General features: G+C 37.9%; 1 protein-coding gene across 2 annotated transcripts in view; it reads right to left on the bottom strand.

The window, feature by feature from the left end:
* PREX2 (phosphatidylinositol-3,4,5-trisphosphate dependent Rac exchange factor 2) overlaps positions 1-20,603 on the bottom strand; it is a 166,376-nt gene that overhangs the window by 9,827 nt on the left and 135,946 nt on the right. For both annotated transcript variants that reach the window (XM_041412732.1, XM_041412733.1), the window contains 3 exons: positions 18,813-18,879; positions 16,644-16,834; positions 4,702-4,804 (listed from right to left, as the gene is read on the bottom strand). In XM_041412732.1, the coding sequence (XP_041268666.1) occupies positions 4,702-4,804; positions 16,644-16,834; positions 18,813-18,879 (361 nt within the window). The remainder of the gene's footprint in view (positions 1-4,701; positions 4,805-16,643; positions 16,835-18,812; positions 18,880-20,603) is intronic.

The following is a 20,603-nucleotide window of genomic DNA, read 5'->3' as shown; positions in this document are numbered from 1 at the left end:
ACCTTCCAACATATCAACACACACTCCCAGCTTAGTGCTGCCTACAAATTTACTAATGAAAGACTCAATGCCCTCATCAATGACATCAATAAAAATATTGAACAGAACTGGCCCCAGCACAGAGCCCTGAGGGACACCACTGGTGACTGACCCCAGCTGGGTGCAGCACCATTCACCACCACTCTGGGCCTGGCCATCCAGCCAGTTCCTAACCCAGCAAAGAGTGCTCCTGCCCAAGCCGTGGGCTGCCAGCTTTTCCAGGAGTATGCTGTGGGAAACAGTGGCAAGGGCCTTTCTGAGGTCCAAACAGACAACATCCACAGCCTTTCCTGCATCCACCAGGCGGGTCACCTTATCATAAAAGGAGACCAGGTTGGTCAAACACACCTACCTCTCCTAAACCCATGCTTTCTGGGTCTGATACCCTGGCCATCCTGTAGGTGCTGAGTAATGACACCACTCGATATAAACTGCTCCATAACCCTACCAGGTACTGAGGTCAGGCTAACTGCCCTATAATTACCAGGATCTTTCTTCCCACCATTTTTGTGTATTGGCATCACACTGGCCAGCTTCCAGTCACCTGGAACCTCACCAGTGAGCCAGGACTACTGGTAAATGATGGAGAGCAGCTTCACAGACTCATCTGCCAGCTCCCTCATCACTGTGGGATGGATCCCATCAGGTCCCAAAGCTTTATGAATATCCAAGCAGCTCAGCAGTTCTCTAACTGCCTCCTCCTGGATAAAAGGGGGACCATTCTGCTCCCTGACACCATCTACCAACAGGCTTGTCCTGAAAACAAGCAGTATTCCCACTAAAGACTGAAGCAAAGGTGGCATTAAGCACTTTTGCCTTCTCATTTGCAGTTACTGAGTTCCCTTCCACATCCAGTAGAGAACAAGGCTTTGTCTCACCCTTCCTTTTGCTGTTAATATATTTGCAAAAACATTTCTTATTACCCTTTACTAAAGTTACCAAGCTAAGTTTGAACTGAGCTTTGACCTCTCTAAGTTTTTTTTCTACATACCCTAGCAACCCACTTAAATACTTCCTGAGAGACCTGACCCTCCTTCCAAAGATGATACTTCCTCTTTTTATTCCTGAGTTCCTTCAAAACCTTCTTGCCCATCCACACTGGATATTTGCCTCACTGACTCACTTTTCAGCACACAGGGACAGTCTGTTCCTGTGCCCTCAAGATCTCTGTTTTGAAGCTCACCCACCTTTCCTGGACTCCTTTGTTTTTAAGGGCTTCTTCCCAAGGAACTCTCTAAATAAGTCTCCTAAATAGGCCAAAGTCTGCCATCCAGAAGTCCAACGTAAAAGTCTCATTGTTGTTCCTCCTGACTTCATCAAATATTGAGAACTCTATAATTTCATGATCACTCTGCCCCAAGCAGCCTCCAACCACCACATCTCCCACCAGCCCATCTCTATTTGCAAACAACAGGACTAATATAGTCCCTCCCCTGGTGGGCTCAAAATATAGTGTTATTATACTTTTAAAAAGGCACAAAAACATGATTAGTCACTTAAAAGACAACATAAATTCTCTTCTGGCCTTTTCTGTTCATCAGCCTTTTAGTTACTTTTTTTCTCAGAGCTCTCTGCCCTCTTGCAGCTCCTTTCCTAGGCTTCTGTCCTGTTCACTCTGCTGCATCCTGAAGTCACACTGCTGTCAGGATGCTTTGCATAGTATTTTGTGTGTGCAGTTGTTTACATGAGTACATACATAAGTTTAAAAATTTACCAGAAGGTAGTTGGGATGTTTTGGCAATTTTTTCTCTATTTCATAAATAAATCAAAACTGCTTAAGTAAAGCCATTCCACAGACCCAAGTTCATACCCACTCTCACAAGTTTGTCTCTTTCCTTTAGTTCTCACAGACCAGGTGCTTGTTATCTTATTATATATAACTGACAAGACAATTACTTTGAACATTGTTCCAACAGTACAGTTGAAGCTATTATTAGTCTTATTCAACATGATCGTGACCTCCTTCAATTAAAAAATAAAATCATTCGTGAGGTTATCCATTCAATCAGGTGTCTCTGGTTATTCAGTACTAGTGCACCAAGTTGGAAAACACATCAGCTTTGAGTAATTTCCTCTAGTGGAAAGCTGGTAGTTACAGGAGTTGGTGCTGCTGAGTAATAGATGGAATAGATGTCCTTTGACTTGCACCACCCTGTGGGCTAATATCTCTATGCCATAAAATTTTTCTGTGCAAATGGGATAACAATTTTTTTTTGTTTATTTATGTGGAAAAGGCACATATATTGCTCTTAAATGATCTGCATTAAGCCCCAAGAAGTCTTTTTATTCCTTTTTCTTCCAAGTTTTATGGCCTGCATTATGATCCTGATAGTTAAATCCTACAGATAATTTAAACATTAAATCTGAACAGGTTTCTAGAAATTACCATAGTGTGTTGTTGAAATTACTCCAAAACATTTAGAATTTAATGGAGGGTTATATTTCTATTACAGAACTCCAAGACTGATTGAAAATTACAACAAAAGATTATTACTCTATTAAATGCCATAGTCGTTTCCTGCAAGAGAAAGCATGTGTGAAAAAAGTCTAGATATACTAGCACAAATTTTCACAGTATCTGTGTGCGGTATTGAGGTATTGGTATCTTTAACAGCTATTGATCACCTGCTGTTTCACTTCAAAGAATGTATCCTCATGAAAAGGCCTTTTTTCACATCTGTATTTGAGCAAGTACATCTACAGCTGCTCAAAACCATGTCAGTTTCTTCATTTTGTAGCTCATTTTCATTAAATAAATGCAGAAGATGCAAAAATGAATAAGCATTTTTTGAATGGCCTAGATCTGTATTTTGAAAACGTACAATTTGACAGAATACATCCTACAAGTAGATTTATGCAAACCCCTACAACCGTATTTTTGATTGCAAAATATGCAGATCTGCCTTTTGTTTAAATCTTCAGGAGCAGACATATAAAGCAGTAGCCTTCTTTTCAAGTCAAGTTAAAGCTGTAATTCCTGAGCAGATGTACCTTCAAGAACCTTGAGGATGATTATTCACTACAGAAATTTAATTTATGCACCAAAATAAGTGAAAGCCCAATACAAAAAGGAGTGAGACTAAATACTCTTATGTACCCATGCTCAGCAACTTACATACAACTGATGCAAATCTGTGGTTTGAAACTATCCACAAAATTGCTTTAACAGACCAAAGGTCACACCTAGCATAAACATATTTTTGTCTATAGCAAGATAGAAGTACAGATTTTTAATAATCTTTATAACTGTGATTGCTGCATAAAATATGTAGCAAAGTTAATGAACATAATAAATTAGGTGCCATCTAGAGCCCAGAAATTATGAACCTTGCCTTATCTGTGATTAATTATTACAATATTTAATTATGGGTTTTTTCACTTCAAGATTGAGTGCATCCTGTATTTTGCTTCTGATTTTTTTTGTAAGGTTGAAAGCTACCACAGGCTGGGATATATGTTCCATATGCATGCAGAGTGATTAAGTCCCCACCCAACCTCTCTTTCATCAGCTGAACAGGTTGAGCTCTTTAATCTTCAGTTTATAACTCTTGTCTAACAACCTCTGGACCATTCATGTTCCTCCCCTGAATTCCTTCCAAGATACATCCTTTTGGAAGTATTTTCTGATAACAAGATACTCTAGAAAATGTTGTGTTAATACAGTAGAGTGTACCCCTCATTTTCAGTTGATATTACTTTTTAATGTAGTATTTTTGGCATACCTTCACACCAAGAGTTCATGTTGAGGTGGTTATCTATCCACAACAGCCTCTAAATCCTAATATCCTATGATAACCAAAGAGTAAAAAACACTGTTTTGTAATAAGGACATTGTCCTCAGGAATCTTGCCTGGAAAGTTAAAAACAATGGTATTTTTTTTCTCTCCTTTTCTTCTACACTTCCCCTTAATTCAGTGCATGAGTCACTTTTTACTGGCAATAGTTAATAATCTTAAGTTGTTTTTATCAATCATATGTATTAAGATAAAAGTTGTCTTACTCAACAGACTCTGATGTAAGGTGACACCAAGGCAGTTACTATGCAAAAATCACTTTGTAAAATCGTAAGAGAAAGCAAACATCTGCTTAAAGATGGCCTGTTTCTGTATTAAAAAATAAAAAAAAAAAAACCACCTTCAACAATAAGGGAAGAAAATTAAAAAAAAAAAAAGGCCAAAACACAAACAACAAAGCATGAAACTAAGAGGACTGAGATAGACACTGCACAACATTAGGATGGAGGCTAAAAAATGCTTGGTTGAGTCACTCCTGTTTGATAAGCACGCAGGTCTCCCCTGTCACAGCATACATCGCAGTTGAGACAGCCACAACACAGAGTATCCACATACAACTTGAGAAAGCTTCAACCCATACAGAGTAACATCATACCACATCAGAAGGCTTCAGGCGTCTGCCCATACAGAACAACGTAACATCACATCAGCAGGCTGCAAGCATCTGCCCTTCTTGTGCTTTAGCCCAACCTTTCATACTCCTGATCATGCATTGCACCTGTTCCCTTTGGTGACTGGTCAGTGCACCCGGGCACTCCAGTCTCATTCCTTTCAATGCTGTTCACCTGCTTTTCACAGCTGTAGCCCACTCCCCACTCCCAGTTGCCACCAGCCGTGTCCCTACGCTCCCGCGCAGCCAGCACCTCACCTGTTTGCGCATGACGTCGGTGGCCTGCATGATGTAGCGAGGGGGCAGCCCGTGGCTCCGGGCCAGCGTGATGGCCTGCTCCAGGGTGACGCTCAGAGTGCAGCTGCAATGGGGGAAAGAGGTCAGCTATCTGAGATCTCCTCAAAATATCTGCTTTTAAATCAATCCCCTTTAAAAAAAAAATATACAAAAAGATTGCATGGTAAACGTGCCTCCTGTACCTCCCTCACCCATGCAAGCATTAGCCTGAACAGTATAATGTTTCTAAGATTTGGAGTGTAACAAATGTTCTTGCTGACTTACAATCTAATGTTTTTGTTTTGTTTTGTTCTTGAGGAAAAAAACCCAAACAAACAAAACCCAACTCCCCAGAAAACACAAAAAACCCCACACAAATACCCACACTAAAAACAATGGCTTGGCAAGTGCACAACTTGAAGAGTAACAACCCAAGAAAAAATTTTTTTGCAATTGTATAAATCCCTTTTCAGGTGGTTTCTGCATGTTCTACCTCACCCTCCACTCTTAAAGCAGACCAAGGCTTTGTACCAGGATCCCAATCTCTTACAATTAATTTAACTTGATTATTGTCTTGGCACGTAAGTGCAGTGCAAAATTAAGAGACATTTACCCCTTTCAAAAAAAAAAAAAAAAAAAAAAAAAAAAAAAAAAAAAAAAAAAAAAAAAAAAAAAAAAAAAAAAACAACAACAAAAAAAAAAACAAAACAAAAAAACCAAAAAAACCAAACCAAAACAAAACAAAGAAAACAAAAAACCACCATGAAAACTGCATTCCTTCAAATGAACTGTCCTGTGCTGCTTTGCCAATCTTTCTCAAAAAACCACTTGAGGCCAAAAACTGATTGTGGTTCCTCATCTAACAGAAAGGCTGTCACTGTTGTATCAGAGCAACCAGAAAAGTTTCAGAGCAGTAGAACAGACAACCTGCCAGCACACCAGGAAAGAAGTAGTAGGGAAAGTAATTTTGAACGTGCCATCGGATTTTCATTGTTATGAGGACATGAAATAATGGTTGGTTTCTCATGCAACCAAGACCACAGTTGCAGAAAACTCATGGATAAAGACAAAACACCTGAGCAGAAGCAGGTGCTTTTAGAAAGAACATGTTTGAGGGTTGCTGTAACCCAAGAGGTGAGAGTGGTTCCACTCTGCACCAGTAAATTGCTCAATGATTTTTCTCTTCACGACCAAAGTACTGCAGTAATCAAATCTCTTGAACCAGAAAGATGGGTTGTACACAAAATTATTCTACCTCAGCAGAACGTGGCAAAAGCTGTAATTTTCAAGTTCAAATAATAAAACTAAGACACATTATTAATACATAATTTTCAGCACCCTTTTGGCAAAATCCTGACCAAAGTGTTCTGCATAGTCTATAATATGCACACAGAACAGACAATATGTTTCAATCAAACACTTATCTTGCTGAGCAGAAGATCTGTAGGAGGAAAAAATGTGTCTGTACTTATTTTCTTACTGAAAAAAACCCAAACCCAAAATTACATATTTTAAAACTGCTTAAGCTAATTTCTGGACTGCAAGAAGTTTCACAGAAGCAAGCATAGAGGATACTAAATTTGCTCTGCAGCTTTATTAATGGTCTTTCATAAAAGATTTATAAGCTAAGTGATATTCCTTAGTAATGAGATAATTTTCATTCCCCAATTTCTTGTATACACGGGCCTCGAGAGTTAACTTGAGGCAAAAGTGTATTGATCTTTTCTGTTACGTGTTTGATTAAGGTGTAAGATAGCTAAATGTTAGATTAGAAATTCTAAACACTGTTTTCATCTTGTCTTTGAAAAGTGAAATATTGCACAAAATACATGTTCATAATATTTGCCAGCACCAAAATTTAAACATCCAACCTTCAAGACCAGATTGCAAAGGAGGCTTTGTTCTACTGACAGTGGAAAAAAAGCAGAAGTATCTGAAATGTACATTGACAGGTATAATCTAAACCAAACAAAAAGGGCAAAAAGTTTCTCAGTAGGTGTAATATGTATTAATGGGCTCAAAGTACAGCTCTCAAGCAAGTCGTTCCCCAGCCAAGTTTCCCAGAAATCCCATCTTCCTGGAAGAATAAAAAAATTATATTCTGCATGCATGAATCAAAACTAACAAAAGAACCTTCTAAAAGAAGGTCATATTGAAGAATTAAGTGCAATTTTGTGATTGAAAAAAGGCTGCCAAGCTGCTCCCTATCCAAACCTGATGAAATGGCTGATGATCATGGACATTACGAGGCCTCTACATTTGGGCAATTCCAACTGTGATTCAGAAATAAGGCTGCCAAGTGTGTAGAGAAAGACATAACCAGAGTGGGAAAAGCAGAGAGAGAGCAAAACAGCAAAATAAACATTTCTTTTAGAGGCTGCTATGGAGTTAAGCAACAACTACAGTACAGTTCTGAAACACATATGCTAAAATTGAAGAGCTTTCTTCACAGCACGTAAGAATAGCAATTCTAAGGATAGTATTTTTAACATGTCCTATGAAATTAGTAGCAAAGACAATCACGACAACAGCAGTTATGATAATTATTATCACACCTCTTCAATAGAACGTTTTACGTTTGAGATGAAATCCTAGAGTAATGCTGGTCTCTTTAAAAAAATCTTATTCATTAACAGATGTTAAAAATTGTTAAAATAGCATCAGAGACATGATTGCATTTGAATATACTTCATTAGAGGTGTAATTTAATATCATCAGGTTTTTTGTTTCTCCTGTGGCACATAAAAGGTCTGATGAATGGCAGAGTTAAATATAAACTATAGATTATGGCTTTTGTCCTGTGATTAAGAAAGAAGGTTACTACTTTCTAAATAAAAAAACCAGCAACACTCAAATAGTGTCGTTTTAGTTGAACACCAGATCAGTGAGATGGCATCTTCTGACAAAACTGATCATATTAACCTTCCATGAGACTATGCTGAAGTGACTCATTTATCTACAAACTGGTGCTTTCCCTCAGCTCTTCAAAGTTTTTTTTTTATTTAGTACATATCCCTTTTTACAACTCAAACTGCCCTAGACACCTGCTGTGAAAGAAAAAATGCACACACAGAACATTAGATGGTAAAATGGAAAAGTCATATCTGGAAGTACCTCAGCAACAGGGCTGCCAAGCATGCAGAGATTAAGCAAATGCAAAAAACCAATGTACCCTCTAGAATTTTATTAAACAATATGAAATCTGGTTATTCTCCATCTTGTAAAGTTCTTCTGGTGGCCTGAGCAAAGTTCAATATCAAGGACTGTCAGCAAATATGTGCAGTAATAATCCACTTTTCTCCAGCATTTCGAGAGCTGATAAACAGATGGTATCAAAGTTTACAAAGCAATCTGGAAGCAGTTCTGACCTCTGAAAAGTATCTGGTCATTTGGATGCAATCAGCCAAGCAAGCCAAACAAGGAAAATATTTGGGGAAAAACCCTCCTAACATTCTGTTATGGGAAGTATAAAGCTCAAATTCATAGATTTAACAGTGTAAACAGATCAAATCTGTTCTGACTCCCTCTCTTTTCCTCTTACCCCTTTTTTTTAATGTGAGAAAAACAAAAGACCCAAATTCATCATCTCAGAATTTATGTCAGTTAGAATGACAAATTCCCTGCCTTGACAGATTACAACAGCAAGGCAGAGACATTTGGATTTCCCAGGACAACAGGGCTGAGAATTCCTCATTTCTTCCATTTGGTTTCCAAGAAACAGAAGGGGCTGCAGCTGCTCCCAGCTCCTGCCTGCTATCCCCAGTCTCCCATCAGTCATGACAGTATTGATGTGAAGATTAAATACATACTTCAAAACAACTTCTGGATCAAACCATTCTGAACTTGCCTGAAAAAGCAAGACTAAATTATTTTCTATCACCAATAGTCCATTTGTTTCTGACTGGATGTTATTTTCACTAAAGGGCTGCAAATCGACTGGACAGATGCACATCAACCCTGAAAAATGGAGTTGTAAAATACAAATACAGACTGAAATTTTCTGAGAAATTGGTTATTTCACAACAGCCTGTCTAATGTCACGCGAAAGGAAAAATAATTTTGAGTTTGTGTTCACTACCTACAGAGGTACCATGCAGCAAAGTGCATATCTGGGTTAACAGAGTAAAAAGGATCTAAATCATCCAATTCATTCTCAGGTTTCAATTAGGCTTTCAGCCATTCTACATTCAAAAATGCAGCAGAATGTCCCTTAGAAAAATGCCCTGAGTAGAAAAGATGAGGTGAAACAAATTGGTTTAGTAGTTACCAAAATCAGAGATGTCAAAATGAATTATGTTATATTATATTCCTATGTGAAGAGGAAAAAGATATGAAAAGGGTGCATGTATGCTTAGTCTAATTAAACACTGAAGCTTCTACTCATACTCAACATGTAATTTAATGCCATTATTATTAATTACTTTTCTTCCTGTACATCATAAGCTAATCATTCCTACGTTTGGCCACTTTTTACATCAACTACACTACAAGTAATCTTTTTTTTTCTGCTGTCATTTAAATTAATATGTATAGAAGGATTATTATTTAAATCAGTGCATAAAGTAATTAAAAACTTAAGTGTTAAAGTAAATCAATTTGGGGTAAACATTTTTTGGGGCATTTGTCTATAATTGATATTGATGGCTGGGTAATCTGCATTGATTCTGATGAACAATCTGAAGAAGAAAATAAACACAATAAAACTAAAAAGGAAGACAAATGTTGTTCAGGACTATAAAAAAATGGGTGTACAAAGTATAGGCAGGCCTAATTCAAGATTCTTCCACAAGCTCTAAGATGTTCTCATTGTGGAAATATGTCTCCATTCAAGCAAAACAGAACCTTGCATTTTCTGTGCCCATATTCTGAAACTTTGCTGAACAGCCATTCAACAGAGGTCAACCTGGCCAGCCATTAAGTACTAGAGAGAAAATGAATATGAAACTCAGACCCCTAAACTACAATACTGTATTTCACAATTACAGTAAACTCTGCTGGAGTTCAGGACTTAGTTTTAGTCCCTTTATGAATCTTTGTGAAGCTGAGATGTTGCCAGTGTGGAAAGGCCACTATAAAATCACTGTTGGGTGGAACCTGTCCACTGAAGGCCAGTCTAACATATAGAAAGCCATTATTATGCACATTAAGTGTATTAATTCCACTCTGAATCAAAAACAACACTTCAAAAAGTAACTGTCTGTGGAACACACCATCACCACACAGAATGGCCATGTGCAGCCCATGCTAAAGGGATTTTCTGCCTCTCATCCATTAAGCATCAGCATGCAGGGGTTTCATTCACAAAAGTCACCACTGTGGTTACACAGGTGTGCAAACCTCAGAATAAAGATATCCCAACTCCCTTATCAGGCACACATCCACCATCCTACAACAGGATAATCAAACCCAGCTCTACCAGATATTTTCAGACACAAACTACCAATAGATTTCTTACTGAAGCAGATGGCATGAACTTACCAAGCCAGAGACTCATTCGTGGGAGGTAAGAATCTATTAGTCAAGTATCTATTAGTATCTATTAGTATTTATCTATTAGTATCTATATATCAAATCTACCCTTGGTAAATGAATTTTTTTGTAGGCTAAAAACATATTTTTATCAGGGTTATTTGGTTCAAATAACACCAATTATTAATAATTTTTAATAATGAATGGATGAAACACAAAGGAAGTAATGTTAATTTTTTTTTCCTGTAGATTTAAAGATTATCATCATCCAATCTATTTCCATAAATAAGTGTAAGTATTCTACCTCTTTAAAACAGAGAGACTTTCAAAGAAAAATTACAAAGAAAAAAAATAGCACTCCTTTTCACTGCACATCATCTGTCAGTGTTAAGAAACTGCAGGGATCATCTTTTCACAATCATTTTTCCTGTAAGATCTTAGCACCTCTAGTCAGCTGGAAATGTTGCAAGGAAGCAATTTCACTATTAAATATTCTTTGCTTGATGAGAGAACAGCATTTCCAAAATTTTGGGCTATTCTATGCCTTTTATTTACTCATTTTCCATTACACTTGCAAAAATAAACAAACACAGTCTAAAGGCATCTGAAAACTCAGCCTTGGCCATTATCTCTCATTCTGTGCAGAAAGTCTTTCCATTAAAGGCTTCTTCCTCTCTAAGGAGGCAAGTAAATCTGGTAAAAAATTGCAATTTACTTCTTGTGTTGTAATAATTCAGGCTATTCACTTACCTCTTTTTATGCCAAATATTAAAGCAGATCTGGTTACTTTTTAAATTTCAGATTGTTCAAGCGGTCCTATTTTATTTTGATTGTAAAGTAGAAGATTTTGCATGAAAAACACCAGTTTCAAAGACCTGAACTGCAGATAAGGCAATCATGCAGGAGATGAAGCATGAAGGGATGATGCTACAGAGCACAGTAATAGCATTGTGTGTCAACCCTGCTACTAAACATCCACAATGTTAAAAGAAGACCAAATAGAAAAAAAGCACCCCTTGAAATCCATACTAGTAACAACTTAGATCCATCTTTTCTGCCCCGCTGCATTTAATGCACTTCTCTGCATTTTCAGATTGCGTTTTAAATGAAATAGCGTCTCAGAATTTAAAACATGCAAGAGAACAGGAAGACTATAATCCATCCAGTGTATGTATTAGATACACTAGAGGTGACAAAGCAAAAATGTACCAGATTGCCTATGAAAGACAAATATAGAGCAAAATAAAACAATTACTGCTGGAGGAACAGTATAGCACTATTTGTGCTAAATGTCTTGCTTATTTTATTTTAAGACCAATTCTCACATATTTCAAAATTATTTAGTTGGTTTTAGGTAGTAACCAGCACATAATGTAATACCTTATTATTCTAAATCCTAAATTATCCTGCTCTACTATCCTAAATAATACTCTATTATCCTAAATAATTATTTTACACAAAGAGAAGTTTGTTTATGCTGCAGTGGGTATGGTATCATAAAAATACACTAATTGTAAACAGACATAACAGAACTACCATTTAAAAATAGAAGAGAATCTTGTCTAAATGGGAAGGTAGCACGACTAAAAGCCCAGTTGAGACCAGATGGCTGGAGAAGGGTATGGATTAGTTTTTCAGTCTGTGCTAACCTGTCTCCTCAAAGTAGTCCCATTGATCCCTGAAAGCTTTCTTACTGGGGAGTTTATAGCCTAAATACAGCTGCAAAACTCCAAGGATTTTCTTTGTAGCATGCACTTGTTGACCTCAGAATTAAATTCTTAGAGGAAAATTTCTGAATCTAAAAAGAAGAATTCTTATGATAGAATGTCAAAAATAGAAATTCGGAGTACCTATTTTTCACCTTGTTTCATTTGATTCACAGAAAGGCAGCTGGCCATGATGGACAGCTTATGGTGCTACTCTGCTTTGCAATGTGGAAGATGAGAAGCAGTTTTAGCTGGATTGCAGGACCACTGCCAGCTACAGGAGACAGCATAATCAACACTTGGCAAAATCTGCCTCATTCTTCAGCCAAGTGTCTGCCAGCCAGAACCCCACTGCTTGAAGGATGGTAACACTAAGGAGAGAATTTCTGCAGGGGAAATTAAAATTCAGAAAAGAAAATAAGACTGTGATTTTTCTGGGTTTCATCAAGATTATAGATGATTTTTCCCTTGATCCTCCAGGAAATGCAAAAATTTAAATAAACTTGGGATTTGTTTCATTTGGATGCTTTAAATTATTCCTTTGAGCCTGTAAGGCCTATGGTCCCTGAACAGACTTCTGCAGCTGCTGCACCTAATTTCATTTTGGCACAGAAAGAGGCTAGGACATGTCTGTGCAGTGTAGTCTTGCTCTTCTCCCTCAAGCAGGAGCTAGAATCATGATTCAATAAAATTTAAAAGTGCCTTTCATCACTTGCATTTGTACAGACTGATAGCAACTTCAAACACAACGAACACAAGCAAAGAAAGCAGAACGTTGTTTACAGGGTGACAGCTGGCTGGCAGGCAGAAATACAATTATGAAAGATAAAAAAGGTAAAATAAAAATGTAAACTATTGATTTCTTAAACTAATTCAGAGCTCTGTTCCTCTTGTTGATCAATAAGGCATGTTCGCTTATGATAATCCAAGGAAAGGTTTGTGGCACTCACACATCACTTAGGACAGTGAAGGTTAAAGGGACTTATTTTCCCCCATCCTTGGTTTTCTGGTGCTCAGAATGTATTTGGAAAGAACTGCTGTCTGAAATAGATATAGAATTGCAGGCTTTAATGTAAATTGGTAAACATATTGTCATAATAAAAATCAAAGAAAAGCAATCACCAGCAATTCAAAATCCCCAGCATTATCTTGGATATAGGGATGAAAGTATGAACTCTGTCAAGCTGTTTTAGCCTAGTGCAGCGTAAAAAGCAATTTAATATGGATCACAGAGAAGTCAGAAACCAAGACACTGCTGATCCAGAGATCAGCAATCACTGTCAAAGCAGACAAAGCTGCTGTTTCATAGTTCTTGGCCTCTTCTGCATTGGACTGTCACCCAGTGACCCCTCACAAGCTATCTGGGACTTGCTTCTGGTTAGTAGGAGTAGTGGCAGAACCTCCCCCTGCCCCTTTGTCAATCCATGACACCTAAATTCAGAGAACACAGAAAGGGCTCTCCAATCAGTTCAGTAAGAGATTACTAAATTGAGTGAGGGAAGGTGTGTATATATATGTATTTTAAATTCTATTTTAAATTATATTAAATGTATTTAAACTTTGACAGATTAATGTCTTGCTCAGCTCCCACTCCCCAAGAACAAAAGAAAGATGCTGATGAGTAGAGCACCCTGTACTCCTCCAGAGACTCTCAGACATTCACTCCCTTAAAGACCAATCATAGAAACTGAGTTAAAATGAGGGGTTTTGAAAAGAAAGTATGGGAGATCCTCGCTCCAAGTTGAGCTTCATTTTTAAGCTGGCAAGACTGACAATTGAGTAGATCTTCAAAATTTAATCTGCAAGAAAAATTCACATCTTTCCCCCATCTGTTTATCTAGTAGCATCTGTAGACAATATCAGTTTTCAACTCATTTAGTATCCGTGGCCTAGAGTTAAAAAACAGTCATGAGTCATTGGCCTGGGCCTACAAAATGTGAAGATCTGTAACTGATCACAACCATGGACTTTACAGTATTTAGTTTCTAAGAGCACAGAAAGCCAGATACACTGCTGAATACAACCAGAGATAAATATCCCCTCTAACTGAAAATCAGTAGCTTGAACTCTAAGGAACTAGCTAACAAGCGAAGGAGCACTATTTTGCAACATTATCTGCTCTGATTAAATACTCCTCCAACAAACAGAAGAATTTAGCCTTCAAGATTGCAGGCATAAAGCAAAATCCTCTGTCTACAGGACTTGATCACATCCAGCATCCTACTCTTTCCACTTGTGTCCTCCTCACAGGATTTCGTGCTGCTGCAAGACTCTTGCAGACTGTTTCACTCTGAGAGCAGCAAGGAGAGTATGTCCACAAAAACACTGCAGAATTTAGCACTAGAAATGCTGGGCACAAAATTCCCTGAGCTAACCTACCAGCTGGAAACAAAGTAAGCTTTCTATCTGGGCAAAGGCAATTTCAGAATGTCAAAAAACCAAAGCCCACTTAGTACTGGACTGTAGAGATGTGTCTTCTCTTTCTGGGAGACCAGAAAGAGAAAACAGTACATGAAGTGACTTTATGCGACTCCAAATGCTAAGGAAAAAATTCTTCATCTATCCAGTTTGCACCTGCAACAGTAATTTCAGGAAACTGTTATTAAAAAACTTTCTTAGCTTCAACCACTCAGAGGGACTTATTTCCCTTAGAAGAGTGAATTAATCCGTTCTTGTCTCTAAATGTATGAGTTTTCTCCTGAATTTCCAGGTACAAACCCCTGAGTACCTATACAAATTCTCAACTAGCCCATTCATTTTTCCTGGAGGGCCTATCTTAAAGTATCTCTGATAATGCCAAAAGTTGTTTCTTTCTCTGAACAGATGGCAGCCACAAAGGCAGTATTCATGCACAAATGAAGTAGCATATCTTGTACCAAAACTCAAATGGACTCACTGTAAAGTAGAACTAGTCATGCTTTAGAGAAAAGCATCTTGCACCTTTACTTTATGTAAATAGATGATGATGAATCCTTTAACATCTAGACAGAAACCCACACATAACACTTTTAAATCCCATTCCCATGCTCATAATATAGTCTTTAAAACCAATATGTTTGTTTTCTAATTTTCTGTGGTTTTAAAATACACTTCTATAGACATTTTAGGAGTTTTTACCTTTGAATTAGCCCTCGTTTTGAGCAGAAATTTGATGGTGAATTAATTTTCATCTTAGAACAGCTCATGTTCAGATTTAAGCACATCGTATCTTATTCAGTCACCAAATTATTCTGAATAATTTGTGACCCACACACACAGGGTAATAGTTTATTTGGGTAGTTCTGACTTCAGTCTTAAACTATCAGAAATTTTGGCACAAATGTACTGACAAATTCATGAAATGGTGATCAAACCCAGAGGCAGTCTTTTTTCAGCTTAAAAAAACCCAAGAGAATTATGCCAGATGCCTTTTCTGATCAAATAAGACAGGAAACTGAAAGCAAGACAAAGAGAAAAGCTGTACAGCCTCATGGTCTTCTGAAACAACAGTGTCATGACAGCCCATGCTCCATGGCATTTGCATCTTCATCTGATATAGTGACTAGTGTTACATAATAAAGCTTTTTCCTGCTATTCCCTAAAATTAAGTGCAGTATACAGTATGTTATGTACACTTGTATCACTGACAGAGAATAATACAAATACTCTGTTGCCAACTCTCAAATGGCAAACACTGTCTTTATACAACTCAATTTTTTGGCTGTATATGGACCTCTTCCTTTTTTTTTTCATGCCTGATAATCTGCCTTGCTTATGTTGCAATTGCCTCTTTTCTTCTCCCCTCCTCAAAACACTTTGGAAGAAAAGATTTTACTTAAAATGAGGAGAAAGCATTGCTCATTCTAACACAAGGTATTGGTAACCAAGTCTGCTAAAACAAGGACTTGCACAGATCAGAAACTAAGCAGCATTTTTAGCACACTGCTACCCCTGATCTACAGTTTGGAATTCTTATGAAAAGAACATATTTTTAGTATCAGATCTTTTATTACGTTAATTCTTTTGTTTGTTGAGGTTCTTCCCCCTCTCCAATTTTAGTCTTCGCTTTTTTGGTATACTGTCCCAAAAAACTGTAATCTGCCTAGCTGGAGCATAAATATATTGCTGCCTGTGAAAAATATGATTAAGTACTAGAGAGCACTGTGGTGATACTATTGTCATACATATATTTGTCTATTAAAAATCTCTTAGGGTTGATGACAAAGTTTAGTTGACTATAGGTCATATTTTTTGGTATTGTATTAAACACATCAACCATCCTTCAGGCTGAACCTCTTGTTATCATAAGGTGTACCTGAAGAAATGCATATGTCTTATTTCCTTGAATCAATCATCTTGTTTCCTTGAATCAAGCTCTACTATTATTCCCCACACCATACAAAGTAAATAAAAATTTCAGCATTTCTTGCCTGTATTAAGAGCTCAATATCATATGTATTATTCATCTAGGTAACATTCCTCTCCCTACTTTAGCAATTAAGATTTCTGCCTTTTACTGAATCAAATGGGGAACAATCTCATTACAACTGCACAAACCCAAAAAAGTTGTACTATCCATTTCTGTCAATCACTGCAAACACAGTTCTAGAATTTCCACAAATCTTTCAAGTGCATGTGCTGTTCCATGTAAGATATTAGATATCCATCTCTAAGATGTAAGATCCATCTCTAAAAAGAGCAGCAGTCTCCAACCTGCAATGACAGAGTGACCGACTGCAAAAACAAGGAGGGAAAAACCAATTGTCCTACCGGTGAACTCCACTGTTGCACATAATGATGTGACAAGCTCCCAGCCTGCTGCAGAGCTCAGACGACACCGAGAGCAATCCGACGCCGGAAGCGCTGCACGCGGTGTACGCGCAGGCGGCCGTGCGCTTGGAGCGGATAAACGACCCTATGAGCCGGTACAGCTCATCCAGGCAGTTGAGAGGCCTCATCAGCTGCAAGGGAGGAACAGAGAGACAGCTGAATATTTGCTCCTGAGAGCACACGAAATACTCTAACAGAGTAGGTCATCAGAGATGCAGGACACCAGGTCTGGCTGAGAAAGCCAAATTCCATGACATAAATACCAAACACAGTCTTCTGATACAGGACACATGACAACTTTCTAAAGCTTTTCAGTTCTCCCCATCACTGTTTCCTTCCTAGTTCTTGTTTATGGAACAGTTTTTCACTTCCCATGAGAACTGTATCCATTAATGGCCTGGGAAAAGAATGGAAGCCATAAAGAAGCAAAATACAACTGTACACACATACAGGAAGATACCGAGACTTGTCAATTGACTTGCTGAGAAAATCAGCTTGCCTTTATGACAACACTGTCCTTTATTTATCAAATGTCTAGTTCCTAATCCTGACTAACAACAGCAAAAAATAAAAATTAACAGATGTGACAAAAACATACTGCAAAGCAGTAACAGTTAACTTTGTAGTAAGACTTAAAATAATCCCAGCATTACTGTACTAAGAATGAATGAAGTAAAGAAGGCAGCTTTCAAGTGAAAAGCTTGTGTCAGAAGAGAAGCCTTCAAAAGTGATCTAGCAACGAAAACCTGTATCTCATGGTGCTTTGTGTAAATGAGATGTTCACAATATAAATTTTCAGACCATCTAATTCCAAATTCCCACTTCTCTTTATTCCAGAAACACTTAAAGATTCCAACAAATTCCCATGCTACTCAAAGAATTAACCTATTGAAAGACAGATGAAATTCCCTAAAGACAGTTTTAACTAGTTAGAGAAATGGCAGCCTCACTTGGCCCTACGATAGTTACTTCACTGTAAAGCATAGTTGTCAAGAAAATTGGCTATAAAAAATAGCATATTTTAACACAGGTGCCAGCAGATTTAACTTGGTTTAGGTCCTACTGGATTAATTTGCATCTGTCAAAATTGATTTTAGCTTGTGCCATCTACTAATGCTATAGACAATGGAGTGAAAGGTACAGCCAAAACTGGATCATGTACTCACTCTTGGCTTGCTCCAGTTGCAAAATAAATGCATTAACTTAACCTAGCATCCCCAGGTCAGATATGGATTACGAGATGCTTTGCTCTTGCCCTTGAATTTTTTGCTGAAATAGATAGGGAACAGGTTTAGGGGCAACAAACACTTCCCTCACAGCTAAACATCCCCTGCTGCACCTGTGACTGCTAGGCAAGCTGCTGACTCCCGAGGGAAGGAGTGGCAAATGTCCTTCTTCCCCCGTGCACAATCCTGCATGGATCCAAGTAACAGGAACCACCAGTCTGTTAAAACCATGGCTGATACTGACATAAAATTTTAGTCTGTCATAGGGTTCAGCTGATGAGCACTGTTATTTCTCAAGCCATAGTAGATAAATCACTTTCATAGGCAAGACCCCAGGAATTCCTTTATTTCCCCTACTGCGGTGCAATACATGAATTAACTCTTCAACAAGAGAAGAGAGCATTAAATGAATTTTTATAGCCCCCGGGATCTCTCAGCCACAGAGGCTTAAAGACAGATGAAAGCATTTGAAGAAAGCCTAAATAAGAAGATTCAGAAGAAATTCTTCTGAGCAGGATGCTGAAGGAGTATTTGGAAAAGCACTTCCAGCTTTCATAACAGAGAATTTCTGCCTGCACCTGTCCTTCCCCATCATACCCCACGTGCTCCTAGGGCAGCAGCATTGCTCTGAAAGCACAGTGAAAAAGGAAGGTAATGATTCCTCTTCTCAAACACAGAAACTCTTCTGCCACACCCTTTAATACAGAACCACATGGTACCACCTAACCCAAAAAACACAGGTGGGAAAAAAAGCTGCAAGAGAGCTCCTCCTTCCCCTGACCGCTCCCCCAGCTTTAAACAATTCAATTTTTGGTGGAATAAGTCTCAGTAACACAGTGTGTAACATGCAGAGTTCAATTAGGCAGTTAACATTTTTATTTACCTTATCTATGTAAGCTGCTTTAGATGTTGAATTTGGAGGCAAGTTTGACTTGTCCAGGTAGAACGCCCTGAAAGAACAAACAGACAAGTAAGGCAAAAACTAATTGTTTCGAGTCCTGAACAAAATTTGTACAAGGGACTATTCTTAGACACCATCCTAAGGTTGGAGGTTTTTTTCAGCTTATGGTAAGAGGGTGAAGGAGTAATACAATAATCAACATGCATTATCAGTCCTTCTTTTAAAGTAATTAAATAAAAAGTAATAAAATAAAGAACCTTTTTTTTTTTTTCTGGAGACAAAAAACCTGTCTCTCTGCCCTTTGACAGAACAGTGGAAAATTTTATCATTCAGTTATCAGAAAAAAAAAAAAACGGGATCTGAAAGTGGCTTTCAACAAAGCTATCCATGGAAAAAAAGGTCTGTGGCAACTGTATGGATTTTAAGAGTGACTTTGGGAAAACTGGCACAGAAACAGTCCCTGAGCTTTTCATTCTACAAGCTTTTTTTATATTTGCTGTATATAAGTGCAGTAACGTAAAAGCAGAATCCCCAACATGAAACACAGTACTGACAGAGGAAACATTTACATGTTCATAATATAAAAAGAAACAAAAAAGCAGAAACCCTACAGGGGACAAATATGCATTATACATGTCTTCTTCAATTCAGGAACCCTAGAGGAATTTTTGTTTTAACTTTCCAACTTATAAGCATCTTAATTGCTCACCACAGAGGAGTGATCATTAAGTATCTCACAGGTAAATATCACACTTATCTTTGTGATAAGATCACAGGTTTTACTGCCTCTGCAGCAACACTTAAATAAGTCTGTCACTGCCACAGCAGTCAAGTTGGACCAGATGATCTTCAAAGGTTGTCTAATCCAAACCATTCCACGTTTCTCTGATCACAAAACACATTCTGCTGGTAGTAAAGCTCCAAAAATCTTCTGTGGCAGCTGAAAATAGAAATATTTGGTAGGCCTCCCTACCTACCAGTGAGAACCAGGCAGCATCTACTAATGCAGAAACTCTGGGCAACATTTAAATGAAACAGAACATGAGAAACCCAACTGAACTGTGGAACACATAGGGAAAAAAAAAAGAGATTCTCCAGCAACAAGCTCAAGGTGTCACTGTGATCTATCTCCACTGTGTGTGCTCAAGGCACAGACCTGAATAAAGGTCACAAGTGAGCCACAACCCAGGCTGGAACTAAGGAGTCTGACAGCCAAATTTCAGTTGCTTTATAAAATGAAAAAAAAAAAGAAAAAAAAAGAAAAAATTGTCCTCTTGCATCCTAGCTCTCAAACAGGAGGATCAGCTGGATCCTCCAGTCATTAAAGCACTGATTCATGTAGTACACAAGGCTAAAAATTGCTCCCCCTCTTATTTTATTATTTCATCTAGGAGAGAAATTACATTGTTGTACTCTTGCTGGGCTGGGGTGCAGACTGCAGATCTGAATACCTGTTACTATTAAATAGTCTGGAATAATTGAGTTGATGAACAAATCCATCCAATCCATCCTTTATTTGTCCAATCCATACATTATTTGTAGTTTTGAAAAACAAGTTCTCCCAAATTTCAGGTTTGAATTAATTCCCTCAGAAAGCACAGCAAAGATAATCTAGTTCTGTTATTCCATTAAGCCTGTTGCATGATCCACAATGCACTCTGTGTCAAAGGAAGCTGGACACTATTGAAAGGAAAATAGGTTTGTGGAGAAAATTACTCATAAATCACTTTGAGTGGCCACAGCACATAAAAGCTACCTCAGCAGCAGCAGACC

The sequence above is a fragment of the Onychostruthus taczanowskii genome, unplaced genomic scaffold (assembly GCF_017590055.1).
Source record: "Onychostruthus taczanowskii isolate IOZ18803 unplaced genomic scaffold, ASM1759005v1 scaffold4, whole genome shotgun sequence".
NCBI classification, from domain to species: domain Eukaryota; kingdom Metazoa; phylum Chordata; class Aves; order Passeriformes; family Passeridae; genus Onychostruthus; species Onychostruthus taczanowskii.
Note: the sequence above shows the minus strand (reverse complement) of the source record. Positions and strands in the feature narration are given on the sequence as shown.